The sequence below is a fragment of the Protopterus annectens genome, chromosome 6.part1 (genome assembly GCF_019279795.1).
Source record: "Protopterus annectens isolate FY-2018-M chromosome 6.part1, PAN1.0, whole genome shotgun sequence".
NCBI classification, from domain to species: Eukaryota; Metazoa; Chordata; order Ceratodontiformes; family Protopteridae; genus Protopterus; species Protopterus annectens.
In genome coordinates, this window is record NC_056738.1 from 432,916,411 (window position 1) to 432,931,087 (window position 14,677).

Consider the following 14,677-nt stretch of genomic DNA (forward strand, 5'->3'; position numbering starts at 1 on the left):
AAAAACTGATCGTTTTTCATAATTTTTTTGCTCTATATTTCAGTTCTGGCTTAAGGGAAATAAAATCATTTAACCCTGGTGCTACAGTTGAGTTGTAATGCATCTGCCACTTCATCTCAACCCTTTCCAACTTGTTTTTCCAACCACCCCCCCAATATCCTTACCTACCACTTCTTAGATACCAAAATAAAATTTGTGGTTGGGGTTAACTTTGATATGTCAATACAGTGTGTTTTCATCCTGTCTTCTGACATCATAAAGATGCTCGTAAATCCTTCTTTTCAACTTTCTCTGTTTTCCCTATGTAAAAATAAGAAACAGTCCTGACAGATGGCAACATAAACCACCCATATTATGTATTTTATATATATATATATATATATATATATATATATATATATATATATATATATATGTATATGTATATAATTTTTTTGGAAGTTATGGAAGACTAATAAAATTAAGACATTGTGCTCACTGTATTAAATATAGTGTTATGATACTTATATTTGACAGTGCTCACATCAGCTCATAATGTAAATTATGGGATCTAATTATTTTAAAGAAAATACTCTGGTGAATTAGGATTCCATAAATGTATTCTTATTTTGGGGGGTAAAATTTGTAAAAATTACCAGATTAATAACCAAGAAGCCTACTGAATTATGTGCAGTGTTTTGCTTTATTTGATGGTTTGTCTTGGAGGGGGTAAGGAGTGCAGGCAGGTCAAGAAAGGTAATGATCTTGGGGGGTAGGTATGAATGACAAGATGGTGTTTGGTGTATATCTGCAGTGGTAAGATTTCAAAACTTTGAAAGAGGTGAGGACTGACCATTTAAAGACATGTTCAGTTTAAATAACATTTTTCTTTGATTTAGGAACTGAGGACTAAGGGACTGGATACCCACAAGCAGAAGTTGGGGACCTGATATTACATTGTCTTGTGAACGAAATGGGATTTGTGATGACATATTGCATCCCCGACCAGCACTAAAAACATGACCACTAAATTTCCAAAAAGTCCTATACAATGCCAACAATTGTAAGTCAAAAATGGCAGAAAACTCCAGAATAATCACCCCAGCACACACAGACACTCAGTATATTACCACAGAGGCCACACAAATTTGGAGAAAAGTAATAAAAATCACTTCTTCCCTTTTCTCTGAGCTTTACAAAACTGAAAGGATAAGTCCTGTGCTTCAGTATATTACAGCACTTTAACAATTAAGAAAACAGACCAACAACGAAGAGGTAATTGTGCTGGAAATGTGTGATGAGTACCCCTAGTGCAGTTTACAGTGCAGGTGCGGGTTAAAACATTGTGCAGTGCATGGTACTGTATCATCAGAATGGATTTGGCTATGTGGGAGGGAAATAATGAAGGTCTGCAGGCACAACCTAGCAGCAGCGACGCAAGTACCATTTTGCATGACCAAGTGTTAAGTAATATTATCAGGTTAATAAAAATTAAACAGATCTCTGCACTGAGTTTAATCAGGATAATTTGCTATAGAAAAATTGTAACAGATAGCAGGAGATTGCAAAAAAACCCCCATACCATTCCATCAACTGTATTGTTTATACAGCATGGTCTTGATGTTTTGCAAATGCAGATTGTTTTCCCTTTGCATTGTTGTCTGTTGTGTTTTGGATTTTTAAGCTTTTAAGGTTTATTTGGTATTTACGTTTCATTCCTTATAATTGGCTGCATTGATTTTTATACTATTCAGTTGTTTCATTTAAGTAACACGCTGTAGGTTTAATGCATCTTTTTGCTTTTACATGGCAGCATGGTTACTGGTTTGAAAGTACAGCTTCGGGGGTTGTGTGTGTGAGTTGCTATCAGCTTTCCTTCTGGGCTTGATTTGATCATTTTCTGCTTGCATACTGTATGTAACTTTTAACTTACCAAATCATTTAATTGGCGCAGTCCGCGTGGACTGAATTTGAAAGAAAAGACTTTTCGTACCCTGTTATCAAATACATTGAAACTTTGTTGATGTCTCTGAAGCAGCAGCTCAGCACTGTGGTTTAACACTTTCCTGGTTAATAATAAAATTGTAGTTTGTGAAGATTATGGTGTGTGTGTGTGTGTATGTGCGTGCTGTATTTAAAGTGGTTAGAACTGTCATTTATAATTCTGTCCTAGCTGCACATGATGGGTCTTCATATGCAACTGTGTTTTGGCACACTTCTGAAAGTTTCCTCAGATGATCCTTTGCTGCAAAACTCAACAAGCCAACACCCTCCCTCAGGTTCACATGAGCCAGTTTCGCATCCTCATTTCTGAACTTCTCCAAGTGGTTTCTCTAGTACCCAGGCCGATAACCAAACTTGGTTTAGCTTATACCTCTTAACTTTACAGCGCAAAAATTCTGGACAAAGCCAAAAATAATGAGGGGACAAAGCACCAAAAATAGGGACAATTTTTAAATATTGCTTGTATAAACTTAGAACGTTGATAGAATAACACGTTTTGCATTAGCATTCAATTTCCGAAGGGTGAGTCTAGGTGTGCATGTGTGGCATGGAAAAACAACCATAGCAGGGCTAGCCACCTTGCAGTGTTAACAGTTGGCTGTAGATTATTACACCCTGACCCCATGTGCAAAAATGGGAAAAAGAGGTTGTGGATGGATGGATGGAGTCTGCATCTCAAAGTCTGTCATTATTTAAACACTGTTTAAATAATTACATTATTTAAACTATCAATGATTTGCCAGAAAAATACAAATTTTATATTGAACAGACCTTAAATATGAGGCAAACATCTGGACAGTTGAGAGGTATGCTATGTTGTGTGGTTCCAGTCAGATCATTATCCCTCTGTACAAGCTAACTGCTAACATTAGTTGTAGGTTGATCTAGTGAATGCTGAGTGTACAAAAGCTGATTTTGGCAGTCTTCACTGAAAAGCACTTACATCATCCTTGATTGTTGTAAAGGGGGATAACTTTTTTCTTGTTTTGCAGCAACTTCAGGGTGGTTTATGATGTGTATGGCTGCAGATGCACAAACCTTGCATGTGGGGAGCTTTGCTTCCAGAAAAAACATATTTTTCTAAGCTATACAAGTCCCTTTTCAGGCATTTTGTTTCATTCATAATGGGACATGCACTCTTGGTTTTCACTTGACTAATGTAATAACATTATATGAAGTGCTACTGTTGTGCTAACAGGTTTGTAGAAAATGACCTTTTTAAACCTCAGCTTCTATAGAATGACATAATCTGTCTCATGCTCTTCTAGGTATGTTTGTAGCCTAAACAGTCTTGCTCAAGGTTAGAGGCATGTGTACTCCATCTCATTAGAGTCCACTAACTGACAGAAGTGGAACAAGACTGGCTAGAAGCTAATAGTTAGACATGGGAGTTGGCAGCAGTTTTGAGCTTGATAACTGTGACAGCAGTTCTCAGCCTGACAACATGAAAAATAATTGCATTAACCTTAACTTTTACAGCAGAGGTTTATATGGCGGAATTTTTTAATATTATATGGTAATACTTCTTCCTATTTCAGACCCGGTGGTAAACATCTAAACATACTAAGTGTACTTAGTATGAATACTTAATAATGCCTGTACCCATAAATAGCTCTAACTTTATAAAGAGCACCTAGGCAAAATAAAGATATCTCTTGAAGTCAAAAATCATTGTTCTGCGCCAAGAGTGTAGCATTTGACAACACATATAACAAAGTATGCTGCTGTGTTTTGTGCTGTGTTTCTGAAATTCATGGTCTAAAGCTTTTGCATGTCTTGTGTCTTACAGGATGTTTGTTTGAGAAGAGGCTATGCTCTCGAAATGAAGTCTGCATTCAAGGTAAGTTACTGATGAACTGCATATTGTAAACCAGAGAGTGAGATGCTTTTACCACTCAAATTTGTAAAATGCAGGTATCAGTCACACACAGGTTAGATGAGAAGTATATGGTTTCACTTTCTGATTAGGTAAAATAACAGGAATTTTACTGATTATTATGGGGATGTGGTGGTGGGGAGTCTGTCCTGCTGTTATTTATTGCTTTTTGCATCCCTTTTATGCTCAGCTTCTCAATTGATAGAAAAAAAACAAAAAAGAAAGCAAGTAGGGAATATGTTTCTAAAAAATGTGCTTGTTGTTGAGGGTACATAGTATGAGACAACAAGAAAAAGACATGCAACCCTTAAATAACACTTTGTTCCCTGTTGCTCAACTTTGTACATGACCTGTTTGTAAGTGGCACCACAGAGCTAGACTGGAGAAATTGTTACCTTATGACTCTATGGCCACATGTTCAGTACTATCCTGGTTACTGTTTCAGTGGCGTTTGTATGGTGTCCCCATATCTGGATGGGTGCTGTCTGGTTGGTCCAATGTTTTCCACCTTCAAAAACATGCTACTTAAGTTAATTAACCTATAAATTGTCCCTATGAGTGTGTGTGTGTGTGTGTGTGTGTGTGTGTGTGTGTGTGTGTGTGTGGCCCTAAGACAGGTTGATCCTTTTATAGTGTAGTCTACCTTGTGCCTCTTAGATATATATAATGGGGTCCAGCTCATTGCTACCCTGTGTCAGCCTTTTTTGTTACTGATAATGTTTGGCACTGTAATAAAAAACAGAATACAAGATACAGTTGATCATTTGATCTAGCATTGCGTGCTAGCTGGATTGGTCTTTTACATGATATTTAAATGATAGTGTTTAAAAGTAGACTTCTACAGATATTCATATACATTCCCAAGGAAAGAAAGAAGTGAGAGACTTTCCTTCTGTTGAAATACATGTGCTGACATTGAACAAATTCAACAACTGTTCTTCAGCAGTGGTACCCTTTTCTGAATTTGCTTAAGAAAGGCATTAGGGAAATACATGTTTTTGTCCCTAGGAGTATGTGTGTGTGTGTGTGTGTGTGGGGGGGGTGGTTGTAGAAAAAGTAAGTATAGCCACTCACGCAACACTAACTTCTAATCATGTTTTTTTGATTTGAGGAAGAATTTTGATATTTTGGGGAGACCTGAAGAAAGCAATATTGATATATCAAACTTTATGAATGTTTGCATTCTCTGATTATAATGCTTTTATATGTGATTCATGGCACTTGGGAACTAACTGAAGAACTGATACAGAGGAATTTGTTCAGTAGTCTAGTAGAAACATTTGTTTTCTTTTTTCTCCTCATTTCACTGACCATTGAAACCTCATCCTCTTTTGGTTCATTTCTTCCACATTTCCCCAATCATCTGAGAACATTCAGCAAGGGAGTTAAGAACCAGGGATAGCAATGTCAACTAGCATGACATGGGAGATTTTGTATACACCTAACTCCCAGTTTTTTTTTACCTTGGCAACAGAAACAGGCTTTATGTCAAATCCTAAGTTCTCAAATACTTGTGCCCATCATTTCTCCTTTTGGACTAGTTACTGAGCCGTCTAAAGCCGTGGATGACTCTAATATTACACCTGCAGAGCTTCTGAAATACCGACCACTCTATTACACTTAATCTGCTCCATTATTGTAACCTAGTCTTCATGTGTCTTTAGTTTTGTGTCTTCCACTGACAAGCCACAGCTTCTCTGCTGTTTCGGTAGAAAAGATAATTTTTCTGGATAATGATGCCCTACACCCTCACATTCTGAGGCTTGTTGCCACCAAAACACAACATTCCCTGCATTGTCAGATTATACCACTTCATTGTTATGTGCTGTGTTCCACACTATCTGCTGTGTACAACTTTACGGGATTTCTGCTTATATTATTTCCCTTTATAAATTAGAAAAGTTGCAAGTGTTGAGCAACTGCTTCGAGTCTGTGTTCTTTCTCAAGTGAGCAAGCATTTTTTCAGCAAATGCATGTATTTTTCACAGACATCCTTCTCTGCCATTCAAAAAAGCAACTCTGTTTTTTGTGATTATACCCTTGGATTTAGAATATTCCTGTCTGTCCTTACTAATTGCTTAGTGTGGGGTAGTCAGTTAGTATGACTAAGAGAAATCCCAATTCAGAGATACAGTATAGCTGCAATCAGAAAGATCTCATTAGTGATTCATTATCATGTGCCTGAATTAAACATTGCACTGTCAGACCTGACCACTCCAGTGTTCCCCATAGCAGTCCATGCATTGTGTTAACAAAGGCACTTGCCTACACACACACACACACACACACACACACACACACACACACACACACACACACACACACACAGACACTGGCAGACCAACACCCCCATGGCTCCTCTGTACTAATCTGCTGTGCGAGTATTCCCATATAAGTAAATGTGTGAACACTGTCTTTTGATGATGATCAGTTTTCTTTCATAGAATAAAATTTTTCTTGGTTGAGCAATTCTCTGAATTGCTCAGTCGAGTAATTCGGAACCCATGAACATTTCTGTGGGAGAGCACATAGCTAATGTGCATTAGCCATTCCCTTGGACTGCCTCATTAGCATGCAATTTTGCCTCTAAGGGTGCAATCCATGTTAAAAGCCTTCTTAGACAGGCGTAGCATGATGCAGAAATCTCTTCTGAATCCCAGGGCTAGTTCTTAGAACACGAACAATTTTATGTATTATTTTATTTTTAGCAGGCAGACTATAGGAACTGGATCATAAGAGCCTGTTTTCAGCCACATCCTGGTTAAATCAATACATATACAGAAAGCAAGGTGAACAAATGACAACTGAAGTCAAATACTGTGAAATTGTAGGAGACATAATAGATAAGAGTGTAATAAACTTGTAGTACAGCATGTCTTCCAAAGTCTAAAGGAACAAGGAGTGACATGAGAGCAAATTAGGTTATCAGAAGGGCATGCCTAGTTAGCGTAACCTGTGTGATTGTCTGCCTAATATTCATAGCAAAAAAAAAGCTAGTAAAAAGAAAATGTAAGCTAAATGGCTGTGAAACTTACACTCATTTAATTAAAATAGCAGTACTAAATGCATGGAATTATACACAAAATATTTGGTTTAAATGAGATAAATGTCATGAAGATATGAAAGTAATTGGTGTAGAGTTATCCATGAAGGGATTTTATATGGGAGGAGCAGAGTGCTTATACATACATTAGTAATGGTACTGGGATGTGTAGTGGAAGAAATGCATATCCACTGGGAATTTACAAGGTGATGAAGATTTGGTGGAGTGGAAGGGTGGGTAGGGTAAAAAAGAAGAGGAGGACATAGCAGAGGTTAGGGGTAGGGGAATAAATGGAGAGTAAATAGTTTAAAAAGTGGTAGATTGTAAAAAGGTTGAGGTCATTCATGTAGTTGTAGTCTCACTGACTGACTTCTATTTGTTTAAACAGACACAATTCACTTAAAATGTTTCTATACAAAGTTGTGTATCATAACATGAGTGCTACACAGTGAGGCAAGGTAATTTAATGTGAGATATCCCCCATCTTATGCATTTGTATTTCTTATCCTTGAACTGGTCAAATTTCTTCTGGATGACACTAATATCTAATTATTTTAATAGGAGATGGTCCTGCGTTGCTGCTGTTTACTATTCTCTTATTAAACTAAGGTCTCATTTTAGTGGTAGGGCATATATTCCTTTTTGACCTTATTCTCTTTTCTCCTAGGTGTTAATTTCTCATATACTTTTTGTTCGCTAACATTCAAAAATGTATTCTTAATCGTCTCACAGATGAGATTCAAATCTTCTCTCAGATATAGGGCAAGGAGAACAGGTTGATTTTTTTTTATCTGTTTTTATAAGTTAGACATTTTTCACAAATAATCTCTTAGTACAACTGCCAGGTTTTCTCTTTGGTGGTGTATCTTGTGTTAATTTCAACAGTATGCTGTATTCCAGTTGATTTGTACAAACAGTTTAAGAGCAATAAAATTTGTGTTTTTTTTTCTTTTTTGGAGAAGGAACAACTGATAATACCTATCATCTTTGATGCTGTTTTACGTACCTAATTTATTTGATATGGAACAGTTAAGGTATTTTCTATTAATGTTTAAATCTTTAAATGTAGTTGTTTTCTTTACCTGAATGTCTTCTGTTTTATATTTTAATAAATCTTATTCTTCCATATTATAATAAATAGACTACTTTTAGGCATAAATTGAGTTCAAGTATCTACTTAAAACGTCATGTAGAATTTCCTGAAAATTATTTTTTTGATTCTGAGTAGAATTTATTGTGGAATATATTGACTGTAATCTGTGTGTTTTAATAATATATATTTTTGAAGTCTCCAGGGTTTGAGTTAAAAATTAGCTCTTATATTGGGATAGATATGGAGCTGGTGTCTTCCATGTCCAGAATGTCAGAAAACTACACACTATCCTGGATGTAAAAATCCACTGACCTCAGTGCCTGCTATTGAAGTACCATTAGAAAGTATTACTTTAAACATTGTGAGACCATCAGTAATTATTCTGCATCAGCAATACATATCAGTCACAATGGACTATTGTGCAAAATTTCCAGAATGAGTACCATTTGAAACATTAATGCTAAAGCTACTGCCGGGCAGTTGGTGTTTTTATTCTTCAGAATGAGTACCCCTAAAGAGATACTTACTGACCAAGACAGTCAATTTATGTCAAGGTTTCTGCAACAGTGGTGTCAGTGCTTTAAGGTCAGACAAATAAATCAGTCTGTCATGCACAGACTGATGGATTAGTAGAGAGGCTTATTAGAACCACTGAAATACATACTGAAGACAATCATGGATACAGACGGCAAAAACCTGGGACCAGTTGATGTTCATCATTTGATCACTGTTGCAGTAGCCTTAGCTATATGGGTTCTGTCCTGCAGAGGATATAACAGCCAACTGGGTTACAAAGCTTATGCACACTTTTCACTTGCCCAGACCATTGAAAGCTCTAGCAAGGCTGAAGAAAATCAGTGGTCTGGGTGCCAAGCCCTTCTCTGCTTTCCTGCTGCTGAAGAGTGGTGGGCTTTTGAGGATCTACAGCACTAGTCATTCTTCACAGAAATAGCTCTAGTACTTAGTAGTTATGGCCACCCCTCCTGGCATGATTAAAGGGCAGTTCCCTGTGCTTTCTCCTATTAACCTGGTGCACTTGGGCATTCTGAGGTAGTGTAGCAACTGCCTTAATGTACACAGACAACTCTCTCCTCTTACCTTACAATGCTCGGACATGTGAGAGATGCACTTATATCACCAAATTAGAAGCTATGGTCTTTCCAGCCAACACCAGACAAGCTGATCAAGAGGAGAAGGTCAACACCTGCACCACACCACACCACATGGAACACATAGCCCTCCAGAACACCCACTATCACAGCTCTCACATAAAAACACAAACCAAACACCCACCTTCACAGAGGCTCTCAATAGAAATTTACCTAAACAGCAGAGACCTCCAAGACAGAAATGCACTCAACCACCACAACACAGCACAAACCACAGGACACATAGCTTACCTTCACAGTGTGTCCCTCAACCTGAGCCCCTAAAGCTAAACACCTTGCCCAATACACTACTCATAGGTGACTCAATAGTGAGGCATACAGATGTCCCCCTCACTAGGTTGACTAAGGAGAAGGTAACAGTCAGCTGTCTATCAAGTGCCAGAATCCGACACTTAACACACTAACTCAGGTCACTCCACAACAAGTACAAGTATGACTCTGCCATTGTCCATGTAAGTCTGAATAACCTGAGATGCACCTCCCTGGACTACATGAAGAGAGACATGATGGAACTCTCAGATTGTGTCCCAGGCAGGTATGACACTAGCCCTCAGCAGTATCCTACTGTCACCCAGAATGATACCGCAGTACAAAAAAATAAAATGATTAACTTCAACAATTGGCTAAGTTTCTGTTGTCATTCTAAGGGGATCCAGTATCTGTCTGCTTGGAATGACATGATTGGTAGACCTCAGTGCTATGCCAGAGATGGCTTGCATCTGTCACCCCTGGGTTTCCAGGTACTGGCTAAGGCTCTTGCCAACCCTATAGTGCCTTTTTTAGGCGGTGTTCCAAAGACCAAATTACCACTGTAACAGCTGTAAATAAATGCAATCTGAGGGTCATGCTGCTCAACACTAGAAGTCTAAATTTCAAGATGCACTCGCTCGAAGCACTCCTCAAAATGGAGAACATCGACATTTGTGCTGTAACGGAGACCTGGTTTAAACAGCAGAAAGCACCCCTGCACTGCCAGGCTGTAACTCATTCCACACCAACACAATCAACAGAACATGCTGGAGGGACAGGTTCCTCACCCAGCGACTGCCCATGCTCCAGAATAGACTTCCTATACATGTCAAGCAGAGCATCTCGCTGTTCCTCTTCAAGAGAAATCTTGATGTGTGGATGAGTAATAGAAAGTTCTCCTCGGGGATCAGTCCAGTGGCTGTAATTGATGGAGGCACTGGGAAACAATTTCAGGCAGCACGATGCCAGGGCACTTCTATGGGCTAGGCTTGTAAAGGCTCCAGGGCCATTAGCCTAGTACACACCTATGAACCTATGTTTTTTCTGCATAAAACATGTTAAATTACTTTTGGTGGGCTGGGGTAAGGGTTTGTTGTGCTTTTCACAGTGTTTGTTGAGTAAAATAACTATTTTATTACTTACATGTGTTAGTGATTATTACTTGCAATCTTACCTGAGTATCAGACTTTTTTTTCCTGATTCACCATGGAACAACTTACCAGTTCCTCAGTTATTCATTCTTCTAGTCACAAAAAATAAAGTTTCCAGACAGCCTTTACCTCTTCATCAGGCTACAAATTGGCCTTAGTTGCAGATGGGTGACTCTGTTATGGCCATTTCTGGTGCTTCAGGGCATTCATCTTGTTTCTTTGCTCCCTCTGGTGTAGTCTCTGGGCTAGTCACAACCTCTGTAGCTGTTGGAGTGTGCTTGGTGGGCAAGGGAGAACCACTCTTGTCAGTCTTGGAGGAAGGAGCAGGAAATTAAAATCTGCCTAGTTGGATGCCTGCCCCTGGGCAGGGTGATTTGCGTAACAGGAGTTGGTAGGCTTCTGTAGAAATTCCTGTTAAATTTAAACTTTCTGTACTTCCTGATCTTCTCTGTCTTTGTTACTGTAGACATGAGTGATTTATTGGGCTTAGCTCAGATCTTCACATTTATAATTCTGATGTGACTTATGAGAGAAAAGGGAATTCTTCATTTTCAGAAGACTACTAGCATATTGAACAGGAAAGTGATTTTGAGGGGCCAACTTCTGTTTTTGATCCTTAGGTGATTGATTCTGACTTTGAGCAATGTGTTTCCTTTGATAGTAGTCCCTTAGAAAAATTTTCTTTTGCTGAAACCATATCTGTTATAGGGTTGTCACCTTTTGTTATGGCTGAAACTGGACCAAGACCATACCCTCGCACATTCCCTAACTCCACCCATGTCCTCCCCTCTTCCTACCCACTTTCTGACCATTTCATGACATCATATTATGGTAGGGAAGGAGGAACTCCTCTTTTCCTGGTTTGTGATGCTTTTCTGTAAAAAAAAAAAAAAAAAAAAAAAAAAAAGCATAGGAAATCTGCTCTGCCAATTTACTATTTTTTTTTTAACAGAAAAGCAAAGTACATCTACCAGACAATCAGTTTGATTTCTGAATAGGTGGCAACCCTAATACATACATAATGATTTTCCACTGTCCTTGAAAAAAATATTACGATTTATTACAACCAGAATTTCCTGACCCCATTCCTGTTCCTCCTGTACTTCCAGCTGTGGACAATGTTTTTATTACAGTCTGTAACATTCCTGACAACCAGCCTGCAGCCCTAAGAAAACAGATTATGTAAGGTTCAATCTTCATAGGTTGGTACTAGGCTATCGGCCCTAGGGCCTATACAAGCCTAGCCATAACAATTCCCTGGATATTTCTTCCCACAATATTTACTTCTCTGGACCCCTGTCTAGCAGGGCGACTGACATGATCCCCGGGGTGAATTTCCTATCTCCCATCCAATCATCAAGTTTCCTTTTGAAGAGGGCCAAGAGGCCTCTGCTTGACATGTATGGGCAATCTATTCCAGAGTATGGGGAGTCTCTGGGTCAGGAACCTATCCCTCCAGCATGTTTTATTCATTGTGATGACAAGGTTTAGATCACTGGAGCGTGTGGCTCTGAGGGATTGGGATTTCTTTAAGTGGAGCATGTCCAACAGCTCAGGGTTTGACATAGCCTTATATGTTAAGCAGAGATCGCCTCTGAGTAGACGATATGCCACAGAGTATAACTGGAGTTTTTTTAGACAGTCAGCATATGGCATCTGCTTTAGGCCTGTGATTCTTTTAGTGAGGTATTTCTGTGGCATTTCCAGCTGTTGCAGATGTCTTGTGAGGTACATACCAAACTGGGCATTATACTCTATAATGGGTCTAATGAGGGATGAGTACAGTGGGACAGTGACCTCCTTTTTTCTGGATGAAAAGTCCTTAGTGATGTGATCTGCCACATAGAAGGATTTCCTGACTGTTGTGGCAATGTGGTTATCGAAAGTGAGACCACTGTCCACCTGTGTCCCTAAGTCTGTCATCACACTTTTGATATTTAGTGTACTGCCACCTATGTGGTAATTCATGGGTACATGTTTTTTTCCAAAGGGGATAACTATACATTTCTTGGCATTAAGTTTGAGCCCATGGCTCTGGCACCAGGCATCTGTTTCTGTAAGGCCCTTTTGTAGAATATCCACATCATTTGGGGATTCAGTAATGGCTCCCAGTTTGCTGTCATCTGCAAACTTTGTTAGCCAGTGTCCCTTAGTGTTGGCTTGTACTTCAGAGAAGTAGATGCCAAACAAGAGCGGTCCCAGGACTGAACCCTGAAGTACTCCACTTGTCACTAGTCTGGAGCTGGATTTGGAATCAGCTGCTTTTACAGTCTGGGTTCTGTCAGTATGCCAGTTGGCAATCCATTGAGTGACGTAAGGATTTATGCCCAGCTTAGTAAGTTTATCTATGATTCCAGAGTGGGAGATGGTGTTGAAGGCCTTGTTGAGGTCCAGATAGGCTGTATGGACCGCTTTACCCTCGTCCACAGCTCTGTAGACTGATTCGAAGAAATCAATCAGATTCAGGAGTCAAGATCGGCCCTTCACAAACCCAAACTGGGTGGGGTCCAGTGTTTGAAGGTTGCCAATATCTTTGTTTATAGGCTTGTCAGACTGATGGGACAGTAGTTCCCAGGATCCAAGGTGGATCCCCCCTTGTGGAGTGGGATAACTGTAGCTGTGCGCCACTCAGTGGGCACGAAGCCTGAGGTGAGGCTATGATTAAACATGACACTTAGGTGAGGTGCCAGTTCATTTTGTAGTTCATGTAGTACACAGCCTAGGATGTCATCTGGTCCCATGGATGCTGTATTCTTAGCTTTGGAGAGTGTGGTTTCTACCTGTGTGGCCATGATTACCGGAATTTGGCAATCTTTTGGTATTGAGATGGGCCCTTTAGAGGGTGAGAGGGAGGTGAAGTTGGCACTAAATCGATCTGCCAGGATACTGGCAATATCCTTGGGATCAGTATATTTAATGCCATTCTGTTGTAGCTCAGAGCAGATCTGAGCATTGCCATTTAGATTCTTGACATAACTATAGAATGCCTTGTGGTTGCCTTTGGAATCTTTGGCAATTTTATTTTCGTAACTAGCTTTTGAGGATTTTATGAGGGATCTCAGCTTCTTACTGAGGCTGGTGAGGGAGTTTTTTGCATCCTGGGATTTTCCTCTTTTCTGCAACAGTTTCTTCCTTCTGTTGTATAGTTTGTTTATAGCAGGGGACCACCAGATTGACTTCCTTTTTTTGGAGAAGAGCATCTTGGTTCTATTTGGGATGGCACGATTCATGCACAAGTGGATGTACTCATACAGTGCCTTAGTGTAGGATTCTGCAGTCAAACTTTCAGATCCCATCTGCATGGGTGTCATGAAGTTTGTCACTTCTGACTTCAGTAGCATGAAGTTGGCTTTGGAGAAGTTTTTTAAGGAGGTTTTCTTACTGGGGGGTGGAGGTGGGATGTGGATGTCTAGGGTGATTTGCTTATGGTCAGACCTGACCAATGAGGGGGTGACCAGTGGTGTGGAGCATCTATCTCCCATGTTAGTAATGACCAGGTTTAGGATATTGGAGTCCCTGGTGGGACAATGGATTAGTTGATCCAGGGCGTTGGAATTTATGAATTCCAAGAACCGTTGGGAAAAGGAGTTGGTAGCCGAGTAGTTTTCCCAGTTAATGGCAGGGTAGTTGAAATCACCCAGTATTATGGTGTTTGGTTGTATCTTAATATTTTCCAGTATGTTTAGAAAGGTGTAGTGAGAATCTTGGGGCATGGTGGGGGATCTGTAGCAAGCTACAGTTTGGACTGCAGTCTTACCTAGTGTTAGTTGCACCTGGAGAATTTCAGATGCATTGTGTTGGGCAACTAGCCTGGAGGTGTGAATATCCTTGGTGAATATGGACACTCCTCCACCTTTAGTGTTTTGGTTGTGGTTTTGTGGCCGAAAAGTGTGGTAAGAGTTGTAGCCTGGTATTGCAGGGGTGCTCCCTGGAGCCTTGAACCAGGTATCAGTTACTGCACAGATATTGATGTTCTCCATTTTTAAGAGTGTCTCGAGAGAGTGCATTTTGAGGTTTAGACTTCCTTGCATTGAGTAGCATTACCTTCAGATTTTGCATGCTTGTATCTGTTATGGTGGTGGTTTTATAATTTGAACCTTTCCTAAAAAAGGC

General features: G+C 39.6%; 1 protein-coding gene across 2 annotated transcripts in view; it reads left to right on the plus strand.

The window, feature by feature from the left end:
• The window catches only part of PTPRN (protein tyrosine phosphatase receptor type N), a 2,492,130-nt gene that overhangs the window by 384,871 nt on the left and 2,092,582 nt on the right, over nucleotides 1-14,677 (plus strand). For both annotated transcript variants that reach the window (XM_044075862.1, XM_044075864.1), the window contains exon 2: nucleotides 3,773-3,823. In XM_044075862.1, the coding sequence (XP_043931797.1) occupies nucleotides 3,773-3,823 (51 nt within the window). The remainder of the gene's footprint in view (nucleotides 1-3,772; nucleotides 3,824-14,677) is intronic.